General features: G+C 44.3%; 1 protein-coding gene across 4 annotated transcripts in view; it reads left to right on the forward strand.

Moving 5' to 3' along the window:
- ltk (leukocyte receptor tyrosine kinase) overlaps nucleotides 1-26,087 on the forward strand; it is an 88,335-nt gene that overhangs the window by 26,062 nt on the left and 36,186 nt on the right. For 2 of the 4 annotated variants that reach the window (XM_080784687.1, XM_080784688.1), the window contains exons 3-7: nucleotides 5,574-5,729; nucleotides 7,458-7,674; nucleotides 9,445-9,584; nucleotides 12,101-12,235; nucleotides 25,194-25,343. In XM_080784687.1, the coding sequence (XP_080640813.1) occupies nucleotides 5,574-5,729; nucleotides 7,458-7,674; nucleotides 9,445-9,584; nucleotides 12,101-12,235; nucleotides 25,194-25,343 (798 nt within the window). Of the gene's footprint in view, nucleotides 1-3,639; nucleotides 3,655-5,573; nucleotides 5,730-7,457; nucleotides 7,675-9,444; nucleotides 9,585-12,100; nucleotides 12,236-12,384; nucleotides 12,395-25,193; nucleotides 25,344-26,087 lie in introns of those variants that run through there. The other 2 variants (XM_080784689.1, XM_080784690.1) reach the window with 2 other exon arrangements.

The raw sequence follows: 26,087 nt of genomic DNA on the forward strand, positions 1-26,087 counted from the left end.
AATCCCCCTCCCTAATTGTCTTTCTGGTTGAAGTTCACCCCCCCTTCGGCTGGGTGGGTGCTGGCTGGGTGGGCAGATGACGATTCAGCTTTTTAGATGTGACAAAAAATGGGAATTATAAATATTTTTAATACACTGGGTATATATATATATATATATATTTGAATGTGGCAGTTTTACTAAAATGTTTTTGAACATAAATGTCGACAAACTTTCCACTTCCTTTTAGTGTGTCTGTGTGTGTAGTTGTATGAGAAATGTACACACATGGAGTGCTTTGACTGCACTAGCATATGAACTGACCTCAGGCTGACACATCTTGAATCTGACCTGGCCTCCCAGGCTGACTCCTTAAAATATATCCTGTCGTACCTGAGTCATTTCATTATGGACTTATATGCTTCAGGCCTGTCTGATTCATATTCCACACACCTCCCCTCCATATGGGACACAAAATTTGGGATCATGAATTTGGTGCAACCTAAAAAGCTGTCTAATGATTGTATTTTGATTGGAACTCCACCAATTACTGCATTATAACGGAATAATGACTAATTTTCCTTCCTGTATTAGCTTACATTTCTTGATACATATTACTTAAACTTGAAATAAATGTACTTAAGCTGGCCAATTTTGAGCTATGACACTTAGTGAACGAGGCTCTACGGCCATTATCGAGCTTGTAGATCTGTTATTTTTTCCGACAGTGAAATGAGGCCCTACAGGCCTTTACGAGCTTCTAGAACTGCACTTTTTAGTTCTCAAACTGAACACTTCAGTTGGGTACCTTAATGTTCTATCTACAGTGACTTTTTAATACAAATGATCAGAGTGGAACCACACAAAATGTATGCTGTGGGAAGAATACCACAGGCTTAGTACGCTGTGATATCTCCGTATCACAGACGTACCCCGTTAGAAACATCTAACAGATTACTATGAATACAGAATGAATCTGTTCTGCTGGTATACCAAACGCCAGACTAAATATGGACTAATACCATATTGCTGCGTGAAACACAACGCAGTCTTTCCAAACTCTGTCAAGTCACAAGAACTACACCTTCGGTCCTTTATTTACTTTTACTGCAGGTATATTTAGTGCTCTTGGGAATATTACATTTAGATCCTAAATGTCGTGGCATTATCTTTATTCCTTTAGCTTCTTTTATTTGTTTACTTACACTAATGTCCAGTGGATGATGTCTCCTCCACTTCTGTTCTTTGGCCTAATGCCAATATATGTTATTTTTCCTGAATAACATTCCTGTCATGTCACAATACACGTGCCTACGCATCTCAGCCCTATACATTTAAGGCGGGATCATTAATACTGTCACCTTATTCATGTTTTATGGCTATAATGTGTTTTATTCTGTCCCATTTAATATCTTGACTGAATTCCATTCAGTCTCCTAACTTGGCATAATGAAGGGTCTATTATTGTCTGAGCCTACATGTATATGACCTTGGCTTAATGAGATAAGAGATAACACACTCCGTGAAGGGACTCTTTTGCTGTGTGTGAGAAACACCAACGCTCAGACAACCTCGTATCATACAGCTTCGCAGACAGAAAAATATACAGGAAGATCAAACTTTCCCTCTTGTACCAGTCATTTCTTCACGCTTTCCCATACGCACACAGGGGTGAAATCACGCACGCGCGCCCCCCCCCACTCTCCCCTGTCACTAGCCAAATCACAACCCCGACAGACAGGGGAACAGAGAAGAAAAACGCACACACATATGCTCACTCACACCCCATCAGAGTACTTGTACTCCCCACGCATTCCACAGATAAGACCAACAGCTCTCTTATGGCCACAGTGCCCTGGTGCCAGGTCACCAAATTGCTATGGTTACGCAAGCCTCTGCGCTCTCCCGTCCTGTTGCTATTACCTTGGATTCGTGAGGGAGTGATTCTTACTAGCTGACTGCTGTGGGGGAGGTTTATAAACAAGTTCACAACACTGCTCTTTCGGCTTTCCTCCCTTGGCCCAGTGAGAAAAGAGATAGCTTCTCCTCTTCTGATAAGGCCAGTGTGCTGGTGAAAGAAATCACCAAGTTGCCATGGTTACACAAGCCTCTGCGCTCTCCCGTCGCGAGAGTATGGCCCGTTGATCAGAAAAGATGAATACTCGTCTCTAACGGGCTCTACCAACCAAAAACGCTTACAGCTTTCGCAGAACTTTCTATGCGCTTCTGGTCCTTACTTTAAGGCCTTCCTTTTCTTTCGAGTACGTTTGGTGTACTGACTTTTCCAGCTCCCAGGGCAGGCTAAATAGACACTTTACACTAATCAAACATTAGATTACTATATTTCTGATCTTTCTTCCCACACAGATTTTCGCTATTTACATCTTGTAGATTGGCTATTTTGCACACTCATTTAAGTGAAATGAAACAGAAACTACTCATTGTCTCACTGAATACTGATTAATATTTCACTTATTCAATCCATCAGCCCCCTTAGGTTAGGGGTTGTTTTAACTTTGTAATCGCTTAACATTCAACTCAATACACAGAGTGTAGCTCAGCAGCATGCCAGTGTTATATGAAAACCCCAGGGATAACACGTTAAACCACTCTTATATGCCCATTTCCTTGGGATATTTGGATGAATGTAGCAACTACTGTGTATTCTTAAAGCGTGACAGGGAAACACAACGTCACTTTACTTGCACATGTCCACCCCTCTTTCTGGGGGTATCTTAACTTTGACTGTCCATTTGCGACAAGACACAAAACACAAAACACAAAAGAATTGACAACCACATGGAATGCACAACGATGTCTGTTCACACACCAGCCCTTATCTCTGCTACCTTGAAATTGGTAGCTGGCTCTAGCAGTGACTTTTGACTATGACCAGAGTGTAACTAAAGTTTGCTGTGGGAAACACACCACAGGCTTAGTACGCTTATATCACAGACGTACCCTGTTAGACAACATCTAACAGATTTATAAAAACAACAGTCTGCAGCGTATACTGACAGCTGTTGTGCGGACGGAAGCATTCGTCCGGCTTTGTTAATCCTAGCATGTGGGCATGCACTAGGACCACTGACCTACTACAAGGAGAGTGTAATAAACCCTGCTGGCGTACCAAACGTCAGGCTGAATATGGACTCTAACCATATTGCTGCGCGTATCTAACTCTACGCAGTCTTTTGCTAATGAACCTCATTAGGCTTATATATGGACTCTAACCATATTGCTGCTTGAACCCAAACAGTCTTATCTCTGAACTCTGTCACGTCACAAAAAAAAACAAAAACTGTATAAGTCACTTAAATGTTAAATTACCAGGCCTATATTTGAAATTTGGAAGCATGTAATCTTGTGGGAACTAAAAAAAAGACAAGGTTTAACTAAGGTAAACCCTGCATCATAACCTATATATTACCAGGTAAGAGGAGAGACACTTTTCTCTAATGAAGAGTAAAATATGAAGTGACTCACCTCTTATCTGTCCCGTTTCTGACACCAACTGTTATGTTATACTGTATTCTACGTATTGGACCCTCGTCTGGTTCTGGTGTGTGACGACCCGGCTGGCATTTCCATGGTTCGGCGGCGGACAGACAGACAGGCCGGCCCGGGAGAAGATTAACATGACACGAGACTTGGTCACATCAAAACGTTCACAAGGTTTATTCCACTTACAGCAGCATATATATCTCGGATACTTCATGTCCTAATGACGTCACAGACTAGACATCACAATCATTGCCTGCCAGCGCAGCGGCCTTCAGCTAACACAGCTCCACTCTTATGTTACCATTACGGCAGGCAGTACACCATACATACAAGTACATTGCACGTATCAGTACCGAGTATCCGAACACAGTACCAAGTATCAGAACACTATAATACAACAATGATGATGATGGTGACGGATGGGGCATACGCCAGACGGGCAGATGAAACGATGCAAAGACGCATCATTATTTATCCATCTATGTACGTGTCTGTCACTGTGTATCGTTCCAACTGAGTTTGCCGAGGGACGGTGGTGTTGCTGTGCCCCTCCAGTAACACAAGTGCGTATTTGCATTGTTTCATCTGACCGATGATCATCATTATCAAAAAATAGTTCGCAGAGGGACGATACAATCCGTGATCGTTTTCTTGTTTGTTCTTAGTATGCAGAAGGAAAGGAGACATGAATCTGGCCGACTTTAGATCTGTTGTGATGGTGTCCATGGGAGTCGCCATGTTCCGACAGACACTACACACAAGACACCCTCCCCTCCCCTGAAACAAACAGGGCCTATTGTAATAAGGCCCACCTCCCCTCAGACAGTCTCCAAAGACAAAATGTAAAATTGGGAGATAACTACAGTATGACATCACGAGTAGCACCAAATCATTTGGCCTGACCACTGTTTATAAAAACCCAAATATGATGAGAATGTCTGATTGTTCAAAATTGGATATTTGTGAGGATAGAAGACACGTAGGGGAGCCAAAAAACCCCCCCAAAAAGTTGGGAAAAGTTGAATTTGATGTTGTAGGATGTAGGACCTTAAAACACGTTTTAATAATAATTATAATTATTAGGCTGTTTATTATAATAAGGATTTGGGGTTTAACACTGAGGATTTTTACTGCACTCTGTGTTTTCTTTTCTGTTTCCTCAAGCCCCCCCCCCCCCCCCCCCAAACCCCCCTTCGATTCCTTAGTTATAATCATAACAGCTGTTTTCTCTTTCAGATGATTTGTTCCCTTGTCAGCCATGATTAGGGATGACTGTAGATCTGTATGTAATCACGCCTGCTGCTACCCTACATTTATGGGGAGATTTGTGGGGAAATTTGTGCCGAGTTTGAGAATTATGTAAACGAAAAAGAAATTAATTCTTTTTTTTTAGTTCATGGAAGTTTTCTGGGCTTCCATCTTTTCGGCTTCTCCGAACCGTAAAATAAAAATGAAATGTGGTCTCTTGAAAAAACAAAAAAGCTACTTGGTTTGAGATTTATTATATGATTTATTTATAATTGCTTTCCTCCATTTATATATATATATTTTTTACCAAAAATGTTTTCAATTTCTCCCAAATTAGTCGTTATAGCATTTCCAAATTCCACTCACTGGTTAAATGCACCATTGGTGGGAAAAGTACTCAAAGCCGATCTACAAGCTCACAATGCGTCACATCGCGACGCATTGTGAGCTTGTAGATCGGCTATTTTCAAATGGCCAAAATATATACAGTAGGGCTGAAGTGGTTACTGTTTGTGTCATTATCCAAAATCTACAAAGTAACTAGCAACTCAAATTGATGATATTGTGATGTCACTATATCACTGCTTTTTTCATTGGTACATTTGACTGTCAAGGTTTTAGCCTCCAGGAAGAACTAAGATCAATAAATAAGACATCATTGCACATAACAACCACACCAAGGGGTCCAATGAAGTACTTATATAGGACTACTAACAAGTATTATTAAATTGTAGAACCATATATACATACAGTAGACAGTATATCATTCTCAGTTTCGGGGGTTAATTAAGTAAAGTGAAAACTCCTTTGTCTCCGTCTGTCCGTCCTCTTGTTCTATGCAGTGACCTCCTGTGATTTTGAATCTCCCTGCTCCTGGACCATGTCAAATGACAGCGCTCAAAGGGACTGGTCGATCGCGTCTCCGTGGCAACGCGGAGCAGGCAGCCAGGCCGCCGTGGCGATGCCTGCCACTGACCAGTCAGAGGGAACACGTGACGGTAAGGACTCACAGGGTGCACGTAAATGCTCTTCATAGTTCATACTGTGTGTGTGTTTCTGTCAGGATTCACAGTTCACACAGTTCCTTCTGCAAGGAGGTTAGGCTATATAATAACGCACTTACGTAAGGTCCACTCACACTGAGCATACTCATACTTTAAATGCTTAGTATGAGGTATAAAGTACGGCAGCCTTGTGTTCATAAAACAGAAAGATTGCGCGGGTATTGGGTAAGACTGACGTTATGTATCTTTCAGGACCTTTCACTGCTTCGTCTCAACCATTACTCTATGGCTCTGGTCTCAGCTACCGCGGTGGATATTTTGACATTCCGTTTTTTTTAAATGTTGCCACTACTGTTGGGGCAGCCATAAACTACACAGGTTCATCTTGATGTTCTGGGCATCTTTGTAATGTTAGTGTTAATAAAAAGCAGGTAAAAGAGTAACGTTTGAGGCAGACTAACATCAGTCACTCTATACCGTTCACTGTAGTAGAAGAGGTGCGCCTGGTGAGGGTTTAAACCCCGCAGCTACGTCGAGTCCGCCTACAGGAAATATACGTAAGCTGCGACCATGAGACCCGTTTTTGAATTCGTCTATACAAATGACCCTTTACTGAGGATTTGTTACCGTTCCTTCTGCAAGGGGGTTATAGTAACTTGTTGTTCTCAGATAATAGTGTACACTAAAATCCTGAGTGTTCTCTTTATCAGTTACAAAACTGATACATTTAAAGCTGAGGATTTTTATTGTGTACAGGTTTGACAGTGCATACATAATTCATACAGTTGATTCAGCCAGGGGGTTTTAATAACATATTCTCAGATACAATGCATTGAATGAGCAGCTTTTGATGTTCTTGATGTTGCGAAAGTGTGGTTTGGGGTTTGTATTGTGCTTTATTCCGTTGTATTGTGAGTGGGCGAGTGGGTATGGTTTGTACATTTGTTGTTTTATTTACTTTGTATGAAATGTGCTATACAAATCAAACTGACTTGACTTAACCACTTACTGTACATAATTAAACAGCCCTAGCAGATAACACAACACAACACAACAATGCTGTGAGCTTGTACATCTGCTATTGATGAAAAAAATAATAATCTTGAAAGGGTTTCATAATTTAGATTTTTTTAAACACAAATCATCTCTTCTGGGGGGTGGGGTCGCTGGCATAAAATATTTTCATATGGGGTGGGTCCACGATCAATTACATATAATTTTGGGGGTCCTTGGCACTAAGAAGTTTGAGAACTATTGATTTAGAAGGTCTAAAGCCCTAACCACACCAAAGGGTCACCATGCAACTCCTTGGGTCCACTCCAAACGGTTGCAAGGAGTTAACGTCTCCTTTGGTGTGGTTTGGTCCATTGAATTCCATGCGTTGAATCACTAGGGACGACGCGCGTCAACGTGCAACAGGACATATCACACCGCAGGGACAACGCTAAAACCGCCTCCACCCTTTGGTGTGGTTTGGGCTTTAATGGCTTAATCTAAAAGCTCAAAATCTGTCGCAATGAAACACGTGAGCTTGTAGATCGGCTATTCGGGATCAATAAAGGTCTTATCTTATGTTTCCTTGAGGGGGTTCCATGGACCCTTACAGGTCTGTAACATTTGGTGGTCCTTGAAATGACAAAGGTTTGAGAAACACTGTATTATTCAATTAATGTGCATTTTATTGTTAAGTTATTTAATTTCTTTCTAATTTCTCCCCAAAAGGTCATTTCCTGCTTCTAGGCCCCTCCTCCTCTGGGAGCTGTGAGTACCAGCTGACCAGCCCGGTGCTGCCAGGCAGCAGTGAGCTGTGCCACCTGCAGGTGGCGCTCTACGAGGCTGGCACGACGCTGGGAAACCTCACGCTCCTGGTCAGACCCGTGCTGTCCGCTCCAGCTCTCACCTCTGTGCTTCTCAACCACAAGAGACAGGAGAGCGCCAGGTCAGCGCTTACATCCTCTCTTTTGTTGGAATAGACCTGAGTAAAGGTTGACAGATCTATATACTATAGGCCTATCCGAACACAACACACAAATACCTTTTACATATGTCTGAAATTACAAATGAACTATTTCACAATGCTGATGATAGTGCTGTTAAACAAATCTATGCAGCCAAAGCTGCCAATCTTTAATGGTCCAATCTCTACCGGGTCGGACCAAAGAGCTGTAATTCAAAGATGACAGCAATCTTTTGAGTGTCTGTTTTTGCGGTCATGTCCTTAGTTAGAATTGATCTTATGCTAAAGCACAGCCCTCTTCAGACCAGCTAAAAGCTTGCTTGTATATGTATATGTGCACCATGGAAATGAATGTACGTATCATTGGTTATGACAGGAGCAGGATGGATGACCGAATGCAATAAGGCTGTATGTCATTGTTAGTGGCTGGTGGGTAATGCACCATGCATTTGTATTATGAAAGAGGTTTTTACTTCAGTCACAGTCAAACATACAGGTAGGCTGGTTTCATCCGTCCGGCCAGCCTAACCCCATTTCTAACGCTCAATTGTGTATTCACTTCAGTAGTTACTACAGGACTGTGTGTTTATGAATTACATGATATTTCTGATGGAAAGGCTGTTTGTCTAGCGATAAGATTCTTCTTGCCATGACAAGGTTAATGGCTACAGTAGCACTCACTGCTAGTGCAGTGATGAGTGCACACACTGGGAAGTGGGAACAATTACAATTACAGTGATTATTAGCTGCTACCAACTAGTTGTAAGTGGATGTACAGGATGAGGCCGGATAATTGACGAGGCTGATTGGAAGGCTGCGATGCAATGGAATATTACTACTACTACTACTTTCAACAATTTATGTAACGTTTCTGAGACACTATGAGGTTGAAAAGATAATTCACTTGGCCGTTATCCATATTATATGGCGACGCGAGTGTACATGTACGTTGTCATCATCAGCCAATTTGCCCCATAGCCCACAGGGCCGTTCACTGAGCACTGAGCATTCACACTGATGAATGGGAACATGTACAGTAAACACAGTGGCTCAAACAGGTGCTGTGCGCGCAGCGTCTAAGTGTGCAGGGCACAGAGAGAGACGTCACATTTATCTCAGTATGTCCCACTCCACATCTTCTAGTGATCTATGCGGATTTAGAATGTATTGCTAGTCAACTCATTCCCAACGTGTGTGTGTGTGTGTGTGTGTGTGTGTGTGTGTGTGTGTGTGTGTGTGTGTGTGTGTGTGTGTGTGTGTGTGTGTGTGTGTGTGTGTGTGTGTGTGAGCGTGTGTGAGCGTGTGTGCGTGTGTGTGTATACTACTGTATATGCGTTGCATTTGCCTATACTATACTAGTATACTCCTTTCTTGATACTCCACTTGACCTAATAGCAATCTCTTCTTTATTGTCCCATATTTCAAACATTTTTTTTTTTATTAAGATATTTTTTTTGCGGCTTACGCCTTTTAATGGTTTTTGAAGGGACAGACAGTAGGCTGACAGGAAACGGGAGAGAGATGGGGGGATGACATGCAGTAAAGGCCGTGTCGGGCTCGGGAGTCGAACCCGTGGCACACTGCGACTGGATTACCAGTCGGGTGCCCAAACGGTTACGCCACCGCCTGGGCTATTTCAAACATTTTAACCGTTAAAGACAGTATTTGAAATCAGTCAAGGGCCATTCAGCCCAAACGCCCAACATCGTACACAATCTCCAAAACATCTGTCTGTATAATGTGTTACTGCAGAGCCGAGTGGGAGGTTCTGGAAGCTGTCATTGGCCAAGTGGACGAGCCCTTCCAGGTGACTTTGCTCTACACTTCCTGTGTGTGGCAGGAAGGAGCCACTCTGGCGGTGGATTCACTGGAGTTCAGAGACTGTGATCTGGGTGAGTTTCAGAGACTGTGATCTGGGTGAGTTTCAGAGACTGTGATCTGGGTGAGTTTCAGAGACTGTGATCTGGGTGAGTTTCAGAGACTGTGATCTGGGTGAGTTTCAGAGACTGTGATCTGGGTGAGTTTCAGAGACTGTGATCTGGGTGAGTTTCAGAGACTGTGATCTGGGTGAGTTTCAGAGACTGTGATCTGGGTGAGTTTCAGAGACTGTGATCTGGGTGAGTCATAGCAAAAAAAATATTTTGCAAAAATCTGCCTCATGGTGGTGACAGGTTGATCTGAGGGGGAGTGTGTGTGCACAGTTTGGCAGCGACTGGGCTAACGGTAACCTCGCGTCGCCAGACTTTCCACCTCGGAGGATGAGATGTACAGTAGATGTCTGTGAAATAAGAATTTAAACCGTAACATCCCCAGTGAAAACAATACTAATGAAATTATTTTTAAAAGGACTAGACTAGGACTGAAGAGCACCGAGTCGGTAACGATGGAAGTTGGAGATCCATGCCCCACCCGTCTATGCAATACCCGTGTCAGAGTACCCGTTCCACCCATCTGTCTGTGTCCCTTTTATGCCCATAATATGGAGATTTCTGTATCTGTCTCTCTATGTCCCTTTATTCCTATATATGGAGTTCTGTGTCAGGCATCTCGTGCTTGGTCTGGTCCAGAGCCCGGGCAGAGGCCTTTTGTGGCAGGTTCTGGACAATTTGAAGTATAGGTGGGGCGAACGGTTCTGGAGTTTCGTGGATTTCAGACATACGTACAGTACAGACATACAGAGACATTTATTTAGAGGTGCATTTATAGATAGATTCTGTAAGATAATAAGATATCAGCTCCTTTTGGGCATGGTGAACTAAGCCGCCGATTCCAATGTTATTAGGGCCTACACTGATATAGTGTATAATAGCGCCTGTTCAGGGTGTGGCTGCTTGCAGTGCAGTACATGTGCTCAAGTATTGTACTTTGTTCTGTACTTGAGTATATCCAATTTACAATGCATTCTACTCTACTACATCTCATAGGCTTTTACTTTTACTCTAATACAATTATTTGAAGCCTGTATAGTTAGTAGTTACTGTGTAGATTTTGATTATTATTATTATTACAAAACAGACATTAACCACTTCAGCCCTACATTTCGGCCATTGGAAAATAGCGACACACACACACACACACACACACACACACACACACACACACACACACACACACACACACACACACACACACACACACAGACACACACACACACATACACATACACATACACATACACATACTACACATACACACACCGCAACAGCACAGATACCCTGTTAAACATTACATGCTAAAGCGGTACACATTCAATGACGGCGATAACAGCAGCAAAGGCAACCAATGCAAGGCACCAACCTGCTCATCTGGAGCAATTAGAGGTTCAGTGTCTTGCTCAAGGACACTTCGGCACACAGCCAGGAGGGTCTGGGGATCGAAGCAGAAACCTTCTGGCTCCCAGAAGGCCGCTGTATCTCCTTAACCAGAAGGCCGCTGCATTGAGTTTGTGCTTGAAATGTACTGTAATTCTGCAAACTGTTCATGAATATTTCAATCAATCAATCAATCAAACTCCTTAACCAGAATGCCGCTGCATCTCCTTAACCAGAAGGCCCTGAGAATACTGTTGTTCAACAAGAACAATTTATATCATTAGATAATTACTTGCGCAAGCAGAGCGCGCGCGCAAGTAATAGTTTTCGTCCATGTATGTCGCCGTTTGATGTGTATGCGCTGTGCCAGCGTATGACGTAATGACTACTTACATTCCACCCGACACTGATCGACATATACGTCACCATCGAAAGCCGTCACTCATGCGTATGACGTAATGACTACTTGTGCTTGATATAGCAGTGGTGTCAGATTACATACATGTATACATAGGGGCATTACCTTTAATCCTCCCGACACTAAAACATATCGTCATTACGTCACCATCGAAAACCTATTACACCCTGGCATTGGGTCCTTTAATCCACATCTTTAATACGTCATCATTGAGAGCTAGTTGTACCAGTTATACCCTGACGTCATATGCTGCTACGATACAATCCGGTACGCATCAAACAGGGCATACGCAAAGTAACCACAGTATACCGCTAATCAACTTACAAATTACATATATTTCCACCCTACACTGATCGACATATACGTCACCATCGACTTTTACCATACTTCACAATACTACTTTTGTACCTCCAAAAACTAGGTACGTATAGTAAGTAAGTAAGTAGTAGCCTAAATCTAATAATTCAATATTTCAAACGTTCTTTCACAGAGAAGCTGAGATTTGACAGTTTGTAACGGTCCACAGTACTTGCGCGCTCTGCTTGCGCACTAGTAGGCCTACTAGTGTGCAACAAGCAAGTAGGCACTCGACAGAGTGCAGTTCTAGTTATAATTGTTATCAATAAAGGTTTATCTTATCTCATCTTGTCTTTATAAAATAGCTTCTTGTTTGCGGCAGGTCACCATGACCCAGATCTGGTTGCAGAGTGTGAGGAGTCCTTCCACTGTGACACTGGAGGATGCATCGACCAGAGCCGAGTGTGTGACTTCCACAGTGACTGTCCTCTGGGAGAGGACGAGGGATTCATCTGTGGTGAGTCTTGTAGTTTCACTGTCCTCTGGGAGAGGATGAGGGATTCATCTGTGGTGAGTCTTGTAGTTTCACTGTCCTCTGGGAGAGGATGAGGGATTCATCTGTGGTGAGTCTTGTAGTTTCACTGTCCTCTGGGAGAGGATGAGGGATTCATCTGTGGTGAGTCTTGTAGTTTCTGATATCACACTCACACCGATATGGGTTAAACAGAGTGATGCTGGTAACAGACACATATTTCATTGCAGTTGTTTCAAAGAAAATTATTGAGTTACTATAGCAAAACTACTGTAACAAACAAAACAAAAAAAAAGAATATATATATATATATGTGACAATGAAAAAACTTTAATTACATTAATCTTCTGAATTCAGGCCACATTTTAAGCATTTTAAGCCTGCACGTGTGTTGAACTGAATTTTGTTATTATTTTTTTATACTGTTCCAGCCACTGGTTAAAATTTAAACAGTATAAAAAAATAATAACAAAATATATATTTTGTTGGCCGAACGAGGCGATCATGTTTGGACATCTATGGAAAGCTATTTTGGACAGCTATTTTTCGTGGCACATTATGTTTAATCACAACAACGTCACGTTTACTTTACCTCCTCAGTGTTTGGGTCGGGACTGTGTGAGTGTGTGTCTGCCGTCTACGTGCATATGCACTCTGCGCGCTCCAGTCTTTCTGGAGGGAGCGAAATGTAGCGTCTTCTGCATGCATCTAAGCATTAACATTTCAATGGCCGAGGGTCGTTAGAGTCTATTGTTCCGTGTTGTAGTTATCGCATGTCTAATGGTTAGACGTGTGACAACAACGACGCAACAATAGGAAGCCTGCAGCTCAATAGCTTTTGCTTTCGGGGGAGGGATAGTGTTAATTTAGTTAAAATCAGGCGGAACACTTGGAGACATCAAGAGGAGCACCATAGCTCCGCGTAGCACAGGTTGGGAAACACTGGGTTAAATGATAGCTATAGCTACTCAGCTTTAGACTGTGATCTATACTTCATCGTACAACAGCTTTGCACACCAAAGATATCTGCAAGATCACAACATTGTGATGTACTATGACAGAGTATACATTAAGCATTACACACGGGGAGAGTTTTGTGCCATGAGTACATCCACATATCTTTCTTTCCACCACAAATAAAAGCAGCCACCTGTATCCACAACATACTTTTTTGAAATATCACCATTTTCAGATATTTTTTTCATCACGTTCCCGGTGCCTCTCTACCCACTACTGCCCAAACTGTTTGAGATTATATGATAAAAATCACACCCGTGTGAAGTGAGGGGCGCTAATATGGTAAAGTCTAACTCATGTTGATATGGTGATGTAATGGTGATGTAAAACAAACGGTGCCAACACAAACATTAAATGCCATTAACAATAAAGAGACAATATGACATGAGGGACAATATGACGTAATGAGGGACAATATGACGTAGAATTTCCCTTCATTGTCAATGGCGTTTTTAAAACAAACATTGAACTAAAAACCAACATTAAACCTGTATAGGAAGGGCTAGCACCCCTCAAAAATCAGACACGTACTGTACATGCAGATCTCGGGCTGATAGGCACTACTAGGCAGTGTGGGTGGGTGGGGCATGAGTGTTATGCAATGCAGAGTTTTACTGTAGCAGGACAGGACAGAAAGTGCATGGTGATACAGTACAGTACTGGCAGACAGTATGCCACTTGCATTAAGTGTATTAAAGTTTAAGACCATGATAAATTGATAATCCTTTGGCTGGAGGCACTAGATTAGCCATTAAAGTGGTCACGATGCACCTCAGTTGCAATGCAAAAGCATCCAATTTGAAGGTACTGTACCTCAGATAGGTCTTAAGACACGTTTTGTTAAGACATCTTGATAAATAATTGTCTTAAAGGAGATATACTGTAGACAACATTCAGTGTTTGTACACAGAAGTGAGAGGTGTTGCAAAACAGATTCAAATCTGGCTCCCCCTCCCATCAAGCCATGTCACTTCAGGCTATGGGTTGTTGTTGCTGCTCAACTCCTGGTCCTGGGAGGGACACATTGGATATTTTATCATAATGGCTAAATATGGCTTTAAAAACTGATGAATTTCTATCGAATATCTTAGTTACAATGAAATTGAGTTGAGTTTTTTAACCCATTCTGACCGGGCACCCATTTTGGTGTTTAGCATCATGTTATGCTTTACCTATTGAAAAATAGCAGATCTACAAGCTCATATCGCGCCACCGAGTGGCGCGATACGAGCTTGTAGGTCTGCTATTTTTGAAAAATCGAAGAACGACTGGCATTTTTAGAATCTGATCTCAGGTCAGAATGGGTTGATCAGACCCAGTGTGTGTCCAGTGGAAACCTCGTATGAATCTGATCTCAGGTCAGAATGGGTTAAGGTTAACTGTAGCATTATCACAATGTCACACGGGTCCCGTCACGTGGTCACCAAGCCATTCCCCTCTCGCAGGCCTATCAAGTGGCTTTCAACGTAAATTATCGTTTATTTGTAATCGGTGCATATAAAAAATATATTCCCCCTAAAAATGCCCCAGCCACTACAGCATCGTTCATGTGAACTATTTTGTCCACGCTTACTCATTGTAATGATCAAAATCGCTATGATGATCTCATCATATAGCGATGACTCTGCGCCGCCCACGGCCAGTGAGAATCCACGCTTCAACCCGCCAGGCAGGCGGAAGCAGCCGCGGTCATCCGGCGGTGGTCTCACCATAGCGACTTCCACCATTTCAACAAATAAGCACAAACAAACCACTTCACATGAACAGTATTGATGTAACCTGGAGATTTGATGGGGGATCTGACGTTCTGTCGGAAGCTCCCTGTATGTGACCATGCGTTATGCAAGCATAATGAATTGGCCTAATTTGTCACCATCAGTGGGGTCTGTCTTTCTGTCTCGTCTGTGGTTACATTATGGTAAACAAGACCGCTACGCTGATCAACATAGCATTTATTCTGCATGCAGCCAGTAAGACAAGGAAGTCAATCACATGGTATTTTTCATTATGTAGCGATGTGATTTTGGTGATTTATTTTGTGTGGGATTTTATATATTTATCCAAATGTTTCAGTTTCACTTGAACTATCCTTTTACAAAGTTTACCATACTGTTATTGTACATGTTACCATTTTTAATAGTGAATGTTTTTCTACTTCTTTTGGTACGGAATCTTGCTTTTTGGCTGGGCTTTTTGGGCTTTTTGTTTAGGGCCACCAAAAACCATGGTCTGACATTGGTTAATTTGAGACCTCCTCCTAATTGGGCTCCAGGCCCATGGGGCAGGGTAGCTTAAGAAGTTCTTTGTGTAGTTGGGCTGTATGCTTCCTAAGTGCGGCAGCGTGTTGAGACACAGTGTGGCCAAAGGTCTTCTTGTCTGCAATCCACTCCTTGCACTGTGCCATGATCTCTGACTGTTTCAGGTAAAAGTGCTTGTGTATCACCTCTTTGAAACATGGGGAGGGATTGAGCATCTGCTCCAGCATGGCCCATTTGACAGTGGCCTGCCGGATGTTGGCGTCATACTGGCGGCACTGCGTGGTGCCGGCGGAGGTATCACGCATGGCTTCATAACCTGGCTCGTTGAAGAAGGGCTCAGGCACCAAGATCAGAGACTGCAAAGACACCAGTACCTGTAGAAGGCTTGATGTCTGTGGGTTCCATTGCTCTTCTGGTGTGCCCGACCAAGTGTTGAGAATACTTAAACATACTTTTCCGTTTTGATATAAATTAGGGTTGAAGCGCACGCTTTGGCGTCCTGTTGTCTCCAAGTAGACCAGTGGAGGGGAGTTGGGATAATCCTGGGGAAAGGACACATCAAACTCAAAGCAGCCGTTGGCGTATGGAGAGCCGGCTGGGCCTGTGATGAGAACCTTCATGATGTCCAACCTCTCATCGTCACATCGGATAAACACACTGGAGGAGGAAGACAGAGGCAGTGAGGTGGAGAGCGTGGCGGCCTCCTGTGCCAGGCGACGGGAACGAGCAGCACTGCTTCTATCGTTAATCTTAGACGTGTAATGGTAGTTGACTTGGAACAACAACGTTCCTTCATTGCTCTCATGGGCCATATCAAACATGTCGAACTGGAGCTTCTTCATGGCAGCAAAGTATTTCTCCTCTAGGGAGCCTGGAGTCGACTCCTTCTTTGAAGACTCTACAGGCTTCTTCCCCTGGGTGGCCTGGCGTATGTTGGTGGTAGCAGTGCAAACTATCTTGGCTGTTCTCTGGATGTCTGACACCAGCAGTGTTAAGCCGTCGTCGGGTTCTGGGTCTGAACTCCTCTTTCTGCTCTTGCCTTTCTTTAACCTGAGGCAGTTGGTGTACATGTCTGTGCAGGTCTTCATCTTGGCCAGCAGCATGCTGATTGAGGTCTGTCCTTTGGAGCACTCCTCCCCAGAAAGGGGCAGCAGTAGGGGAACCAGGGCTGTGCAGGTAGAGATGGCCCGCAGTAGCTCCATCAGCGTGCGGTACAGGCGCACGTGGCGGGCGATGTCCATCACAGAGTCGTTACGTAGGTAGGAGGACATGAAGGGGATGAGGCAGGACTGCCTGAGCACCTCCTGCAGCATCGAGGGCCAGGTGTTGCTGCTGCTGCTTGTGTCCCCTGTAGGGGCACAGCCCCGGAGCCTTCCCCCAGAGCCTTTTGGATTGATGTAGCTGGTCAGCACCTGCAATAGGCAGGTGACATAATCCTCTTGTAGGTTCTGTTTGGTATGAGTAAGAGCCTGCGTTGATGTGTCGATAACAGAATGAATAGGTGGATCTGGATGGGTGGATATGCCCTCCATCTCAAAATCAGATGAGTCTGAATCAAAAGTATAGTTTGTATGATGATAGTCTGTGGTCCAGTCTGACTCTGAACTGAAGCCTGTTCCCTTGGGCTTAGGTGGATCTGGATGGGTGGATATGCCCTCCATCTCAGAATCAGAACTATAGATTTCTATGGGACAGTCTAACTCAGAATTATAGTTTGTATAATCATAGTCGACTGTGGGACAGTCTGACTCTGAACTGAAGCCTGTTCCCTTGGGCCAGTACAACCGTTGCTCCTCAGTAGTATATCCACCATAACCACTGGACACCTGAGGCACCTGGCTGAGGGCTGAGACGCAGGACAGGATGTGATTGATGGCACCGATCTCAAGGGCCTTGCGACGCAACAGCACGCCGTCATCCATGGTAAGGGGAGTGCTGCTGAACAGTTCTCGCAGCACATGGAATGGTAATGTGGGCAGCTCGCTGTTCAACGTGAACAGTTCTCGCAGCACATGGAATGGTAGCGTGTCGCTGTCCCTCGAAGACTCAATTAAATGAGTTCCCTCTGGATCACCTGGGATGCTCAGGGCCAGGCGCAGCAGGTATCGGGCTTGCTTCTCCTTGAGCAGGACGTCAGCATAGCCAGGAAGCCGCAGGAAGAGGCCAAAGGCGACCAGGGAGTGCTCGGTAATGGGTGACATGGTCTGCACTGACCGGGATAAAGTATATGCTTGGTGGTCAGAGGCGTTTTCGTATAGCCTTGCGTATTCGTTATTGCCATACTGCTGTATCGCATTAGGGTGGAGCATAGGCAGCCTCTCTGCGATGAGGGACAGGCCACCCATACCGGCAAACACCTCCAGGGATGACTCGATGGGACTGGTCTCCAGGAGGGATTCGTCAATGGCCAGGTCTGGGCACTCGGAGCACCAGGGCACCAGGTCCTTGGAGCCCAGTTTGACTGTCAGGTCAATAGAACGATAACCCATTGGCAGCTTGCGGTTGTACAGGAGGGTCAGCAGCTGGGCCAGGGTCAGGTCCGCTGGGAGGGGATAACCTGGAAGGAGTTTGTGGTAGATGTGGAAGAAATACGAGTGCTTCTTCATATCTTGTCCCCCCCTAGACCTTGTCCCCTTTCTTCCTTTTTCCTTCTTCATTAAATGAAGAAGGACAAAATTTTTGTCCTCTTTAATTAGCTTGGCTGTGATGTTTGGGGAATATAATACCTGGTCTAGGACCTCAGCCAGTGTGGTGTAGATGGACAGATGGAGGGTGCGGTACTTGTTGCCTGCTGCATACATGGGATGCTGAATCACATGGTTGGTGGCGTTCTTGTTGAGTCCTTTGTACAGGGTAAAAGGAGACTGGACAAAAACTGTGACTATATCCAGATCCAATATGAGCTGCAAGAAATGCTTCTGGATGAAGCTTGAGATGTTTCCAGACACGGGCACATTCCCTTCCCGGGGAGCAGGTTGAAAGAGCTCACACAACAGCTGTGCCATAAGCCGCTGGTTGTTAGCGTGGCCAGAGATGCACTGCATGAAGAAGGCTATGGTGGCGTTCTCCAGAGTGTTGAGACTGCCAACCTCACCCAATGCACCCGCTATGGCACTGGAGTGGCACAGCAGGAAGAGCAGGGACGTCCAAAGTGTGCTGGCCTCTGTTCCTCCTAACCAGTCTTTCATTGTGTGACTGTTACCCACTTCTGTCAGGAAGCGCAGCACCGGCACAGCCTGCTCTGGCGACAGAAGTGGTTGGGTGGGTGGGGACAGGGCAGAGTGGGCCTCGTGGTGGTGGGCGGTGGCAACCGTGGGAAGAGGCAGGTCGGCACTGGCTAGGAGGCCACAGCAGAGCTGGTACAAGCTCTGAACCAGCAGCGAGGGGAAGCCAGAGTCTAATAGCTGCTTAATGGCCCTCGGGGTCTGTGAAGCAGCTGCAAGTGTCGCCAGCTGTGACACAGACAAATTAACCTGTGGTCTTGCATACTCTGAATCATCTGTGAGTCCCGCACAGCTGGCCGCAGTGGTGTTTGCCTGACAATGGCTGGCGCTTGGTGCCACGATGCCCATCCAGGACAAGAGAAGAGAGAAATATTGTGGCTTGATGTGGCACATGGAACACACGAGGCTATCTACAGCCTTTTTCATTGTGTCAACGGGCAGTGACGTGGACCAGTTGTACAGCAGCTCAAAGAGTTCTCTGTCCAGCAGCGCAGGGAGGTCATAGTCGACATTGAGCTCATAGCTGTGCCACAAGATGGCCGCAACACAGTGCAGGTGGGAGGGTGAAGGCTTGGGGAGGCCATACTGCTTTAAAGAGGAAGATGTTGAACCGGTGCTCATATCACGGACCCATTGTAGAAGCACCTGAACCCTGTCTTTGGTGTCAGGACCCTGGGTGGTACTAAGCTGGAAGAGGACGTCTATGAAGGAGTCTGAGGAGGGAGCGTTGAGTCGTCCAAACAGTAAATCACTGTCCATAACAGCAGGGTTAGCACCAAAGGTTGCCATGTTGCAAGCTGTCCTGACAATGGCTTGTGTTGTGCAGGTCACTTGTGTTTTAACTGGACACCACACCACCCATGTCATGGACCGTTGCCTAACAACGGTGATTTACACTTGCAGTGGTGATCTCCATATATGGTAATCCGGGAACACACAGTCATGGTATCTCCACACAATGGTCCTGATTCTTCAAAAACGAAATGCGCCAGAGTGTAACGGTGGCGGAAACAGATATCGTATTTATCTGTCCGATCAAGCTACGTTGAGATGACGTGTTATTCAGAGAAACTGGTGTAATCACTTCATTTGTGCGGATCGCTGAGTGTATCCTTTCCGCATTTTTCCCAAGCGATTCGCCTGGTGTCGCCTGGTTAGTTGGAACATCCACGCCCATTCTACACCGTATAAGGCAACCGGAAATCTCGAAATACGTCATCACGGCACAGAGAATTACTCGATGAGCTTGTAGAGTAGTTCATTTTGACAGGAGGTTCTCTGCACGCAGTGCACGGACAGATCTTCAAGCAAACAGCGCGAGTTATATGTAAATTTTATAAACGAAACTTGCCAACTTGGCACGCATTGCTTCACTCCTTGTTAAATGTCAGAACGTTAATAAGTTAACTGATGTTACAGTTACTTTCACATAATGAGAAAGAAGTTAATTTGTACTGTTCACCACACGACCAAATGCTATATTACAACTCGGCAATGATAAGCCCTTATTGATGAATGCACTGCAGGGTTATAAAAAAAAGAATATTGCACACTCGCCTGCAGAAGTAAAATAGATATCCGATATTTTTTAAGAGCTGCATTGATTCATGTGGGGAATAGATTAATATCATCTCACTGTCATATGTCTGAAAGCCATGTGGAGAATGGATTTGTTCTGATCATGGACACGTAGGCATAGCTATTTAAAATTTCAACCATATACAGCGGGTAGCCTATATCCTCTTTGTCAGATGTAAGTGCATGCAGGTTCATTTCATGATGTCGTCATATTATGCCGGCATGTCTGTGAACCATACAATGCTAGACCATAGAATGCCAGTCGTGCCGGGCCGTGTTCTGTCCTGGCCGGGCTCACCGCGCCGTTATATTAATTTTCCAATGTAAATTTCACCCAGATTGGACTCGGTTCAGCGGCAGCATGCTGCTGTCCGCCACACACACACACACACACACACACACACACACACACACACACACACACACACACCGACAGTCAGAGAACTGACTCACTAAACAACACTAACACACACTAAACAACGTTGGATTCGTACAGTGCAGAATGCAGATAAGTGTAGGCCTATGTTCTTATTATAATTGTGAGTTTGTTTTTTAACATTGAGCGCGAGTCCGCAGGAGCCGATCTACAAGCTCACAACGCGTTGCACTGCGAGTAGCCTAGAGAAGGCTGTCAAGTGAGCAGCGCAATCGCGCATGCTATAGAAATATCCTAATAAATAAATAAAAAGGTGTCGGGGCTTGCAGGGGCAGTTTCCTTATGGGACTCTAGGCTAACTTGCCTTTAGAATTCATGCATAGGCATACAAGTTTATACAAGTGCACTCGGCTTTTATATATAGGATATCAGTTTTTTTTATGTGCTGAACAATGTTAGGGACACATGCCTACATATTCTATCTGCGATTTGGGAACTATTTATTGATTCAGCATGAAGACTAAAGCCTTCTGAACGCTTGCGTAGATTCGTCCGCCACCTACAGAGGTCCCGTAGGATTTGACGGGGTTTCCGACGAACCTACGTGAGTTCACGGCCATTTCCATGAATTCCAAATTAATGTGGGAAATCCACGTAAATGCCTTTCCGCCCACGTCACGTAATGTTATGAGCGTAAGCGCCGTTGTGAATTTGGACCAATACTGTATGTGTTTGTGACGTGCTGACTTGCGCTGGTGTCATGCATATTCATATTTGGGCTGCGGTTACCACGTTATTGTGCTGACAATGTGTCATGTCGCGAATGTCCAGTCCATATACCGTAACAGATATACATGAACTGTATATACAGTACATACAAAAATAGGCTACTGCTACTGCAAGATACTATTGAATTGGACCAGCACATTATGGTGCATGATATGGTACACTGCTACAGTATTCCTCTTGTCTTCAAGAAAAAAGGGTTTTTCCTTTTAGATCTTCAATCATAAAGTAGTCATTTGATAGCATGTTTTTGATTCAACTATAGTGTAGATTCTTGTCCTAACACAAACATTAAATAACATTGACAATGAATGGAGAATCTACGTCATTATATAGACGAGCAAATCGGCTATTTTGTCCTACTTACTTACTTAATCATCTTCGTGCTGGTTAGCACATAAGGGGCTACCTTTTCATTATTCTAAATACAGTATTTGGGGATTTAGCAGTGGGGTACTAAAGTTGGTATTTTGGTTAAATCACCTCCGTTACCCGTTACATTATGCATAGGTGTGGTTTGGGCGTTACAATAATTAAACCAATCACCGTGCCACATGCCATTGCCTTTAAGAGATCCCTTATCCGTTGAAGCTATATTGCTTCATAGCCTTACGGTCTATAGCCCATGGAAGAGTGATGCTGCCTTGAAGTCTCACTTGTGGCTACAACTTGGGTCCATTCTGCAAACATGTCCAATCCACATCCACCTTCTGAACTTGATCACATTTGACAGTGGGGTCAGGCCTGTTCTCCTGTACAGGTCTTCAATGGAGACAGTGGGGTCAGGCCTGTTCTCCTGTACAGGTCTTCAATGGAGACAGTGGGCTCCTGCCTGTTCTCCTGTACAGGTCTTCAATGGAGACAGTGGGGTCAGGCCTGTTCTCCTGTACAGGTCTTCAATGGAGACAGTGGGGTCAGGCCTGTTCTCCTGTACAGGTCTTCAATGGAGACAGTGGGGTCAGGCCTGTTCTCCTGTACAGGTCTTCAATGGAGACAGTGGGCTCCTGCCTGTTCTCCTGTACAGGTCTTCAATGGAGACAGTGGGCTCCTGCCTGTTCTCCTGTACAGGTCTTCAATGGAGACTGTCGTGGGCCAGAATATCCTCAGTATGCTCCTAAGGCATCTTCTTTGGAATACATCCAGCTTGTGACAGACAGGTGGCCTGTGTCACTTTCTGCGACTCTGCCCCATACAGGAGAACCCCCAGGACGTTGCTCTTAAATATACTCAGTTTGGTCTTTATACTGATCCTGCCTGAACTCCATATTGGCAAAAGATCCCCGTGCCTTACAGATCCTATACTTTCTGATTCCCCATCTATACTGTAGTTAGTACCGTTTGTTTTACGTCACCATTACATCACCTAATCAGTTGAGTTAGACTTTAATACTGTATATTAGCGCCCCTCACTTCACACGGGTGTGATTTTCATTATTTATGATGAGGGGCTGGTTGGTTTTCAGGTTTAACTTAATACGTTTCGTCGTCCTACACAAATATAAAATTCCCATTGACAATGAATGGAGAATTTACGTCATATGTGTCTGAGCAAATCGACATGTTATGCCAATGACGCCATGATGATGTACGATGATAAGAGCGCCCCTCAATTCACACTGGTGTGATTTTTCTAGTTCTCTTTGAAAAAAGAAAAGCAATTGATATACTGTAATGGTCATGAACAGACTCACAGTATTAGGTATTAATGCCATGTTTTGTTTCCCAGCTTTGAAAATATTCATATAATCAATCAATGTCTCCTTTCTCCCTCCTGCCCTTCCACTCTCTTTCAACGGTCAGAACATGAGTCATCCCATGCAAAGACAAACACTTGTTCACGCTGTGAACTGAACAGCGTTGCTTTGGTCCCTAATGGAATCAATGTACTGTGAGCAATTGAGAGAGAGTGGATTGGAGTGGGGGGTGTCATGGATTGGAGTGGGGGGGGGGGGGTGTGTCATGTGGCTGTTATGCTGGGATTCAACAGCGTCAACTTCGGGAGGGCTCAAGCACCCACTGTCACAATAGTACGCCAAATAGCACCCACTGATATGAAGGCTGAAGCTCCCCTCCCCCTAGTAACTTTGTCACGTAGTCACACACCTTTACGGGGGTGGGGGGGGGGGGTGCTTTGGCCACTGGGGGGGTGGGCGAACAGGTATTAAAATGCTAATAGGGTGGCTTTTGTTCTGCTGCCAGGTAGAGAGTATAAATGTACAGTACAGGCTTTATTTCCATTTGACTACTGTGATGAAGCCACCTCCAGCCAAGAAGTAGAAGTAAGAGACTCGTCCATGCTACAATTCGGCGCGCCCCGACGCGCGCCGACAACGGACAGCACTGTCAGCACCAACACAACGGCGCTTTAATTTTTATTTATTTTTTTGTTTGAATTTCAAAAAAATATATTTACACCAAATAATGAATAAATGAACAAAAATCAAACATATGAATCCCAGAAAACAAAAACAAAAAAAACAGACACAGACACAAAGGTAAACAGAAAAACTGCTTGACATAACTACAACAGTACAGCATTTTTTCAAGTTGAGTGTAAGGCTATAGGCAGGAAAAGGAAAAGAGCAGGAGACATGACTCACAATATACATCAGATATATGACCTTATTAGTCACAGGCCCGGACCTGCATCCAGGCCTCGCTCGCACCCCGTGGAGACAGAGACCCCGGAGACCCCCAGCCCGCCACACAACGGCTCTTTTAAGAGCTAGTAGTCAGCAGCAGCCAGCAGCCCGGGGGGCGCAAATATCAATCCACCTGGAAAGAGACATTTACCTGGATCACGTACAACTCTACTAAAGACAGAGTGTTTTTGCTCTAAAGCTGTGGAGCTGGGTGCTCCACTCTCATCGAAATCAACACGAGAACAAGGTTGTTATAGCCAAAAGAGTTCATCAGCCGCACAGTTCGAAAGAAGAAACACTTTCCTCGTACGCTGCCGTTATAAGAACCTTCCGCCACTGCTGGGACTTCTCAAATCGCCCAGCAGTAGACTCGGTTCTACTTTAGTATATTATGTCTGTGATATTGCCTTATCTGAATGGCAAATATTTGCAAGGTAAATAATGAGTTTCTTTTTTTTTTTTTTACTTAAATTTTTATTGTTTTACAAGACAGAAAAAACAAACTTCAATACATCACAGACGTACAAAAAATAAATAAAAAACAGAAAAATAAAAAATACAACAAGCATCGACATTGCGTTTATAAAAAGTTACTTTATCTTTTCAGGCATTCCCAATTGTCTCTCATTCCCCTATACCCTTAAATATTGTCCATTTATACCATTTGTCCTCCATCTTTTCTTCTTGTAGCCTCAGACTGTGTGTTAGTTTTTCCATAAAATGAATCTCCTGAATCAAGTCCTCCCACTGTTCCTGTGTTGGAGGTTCCATCTGTCCCCATTTTCTTGTGATAGCTTTTTTTGCTGCCGCCAATAAAATAATGAGTTTCTATTGAACAGAGATAGTGTCAGTTGAATGTGATTAACCCATTTTTGGCGGGAACCCCTTTTGGTGTTAGCATTATGTTATGCTTTAGCTATTGAAATATAGCCACCGGGTGGCGTGCTATGAGCTTGTATGTCTGCTATTTTTTGAAAAATAACGACTGACATAGAAACATAGCTTTTTTTAGAATCTGATCTCAGGTCAGAATGTGATTAAGTTACTCTTTCTCTTCCACAGATGCTCTGCCATTTGGCTCCCATTGTTCATTTGAAGGGGACGCGTGTGGCTGGTCTGTGGCCAATCAGCACTCACCCTGGAGGAGGCTCGCAGGAGACGAGCTGATGGAGAGACAAGCAACACATGGCATCACACTGCAGAATACACCGGGTGTGTGTGTGTGTGTGTGTGTGTGTGTGTGTGTGTGTGTGTGTGTGTGTGTGTGTGTGTGTGTGTGTGTGTGTGTGTGTGTGTGTGTGTGTGTGGGTGCGTGTGTGTGTGTGTGTGTGTGTGTGTGTGTGTGTGTGCGTGTGCGCTCGTGTGTATGTGCGTATGTGTGTCTATGTGTGTACGTGCATGCTCGCGCATGTGTGTACATACATGCGTGTGGTACAGTATAGTCTTGAGCTACACCTGTACTCTCACAGTAAATTGGCAGGTCTACGAGCTAAAAATGCAGTCAAACTATTAACACTAGCACGTCGAGGCAGTCTTTCTGACCGATATTGGCTCAAAACAAAGTCGGACAGTGTTGTAAATTAGCCTACTTCAACCCAGACCCAGTGCCCACCTCTAAATGTTGTCTGTGGTTGTTGTGTCAGTGAATGGGATCTCAGGAAAAAGATGCTCAACTTGAGAAATGATGTCAAATCCGCTCGCTTTTTTCCCTTTTTTATATAATCCGTTAATCAAAGACCAAATAACACAGCTGGCGTTAATTACCTCGCACTGCGCAAGGTTAGGCTATTCACTAGAACGCTCTCACCGTCACTAACTTGTGGGTTTGGTAAACTGTAAACTGAAAAGAAAAAGTTGAGTCGTCCTGTTGACAGGTGGAGCGAGATCAATTCGTGGCGGTGACGACTCGCCACGACCTATTTTTTTACGCCATGACGTATTCTTCATTATCCGCCA

The sequence above is a fragment of the Protomyctophum bolini genome, assembly GCF_963924005.1.
Source record: "Protomyctophum bolini genome assembly, chromosome: 15".
NCBI classification, from domain to species: domain Eukaryota; kingdom Metazoa; phylum Chordata; class Actinopteri; order Myctophiformes; family Myctophidae; genus Protomyctophum; species Protomyctophum bolini.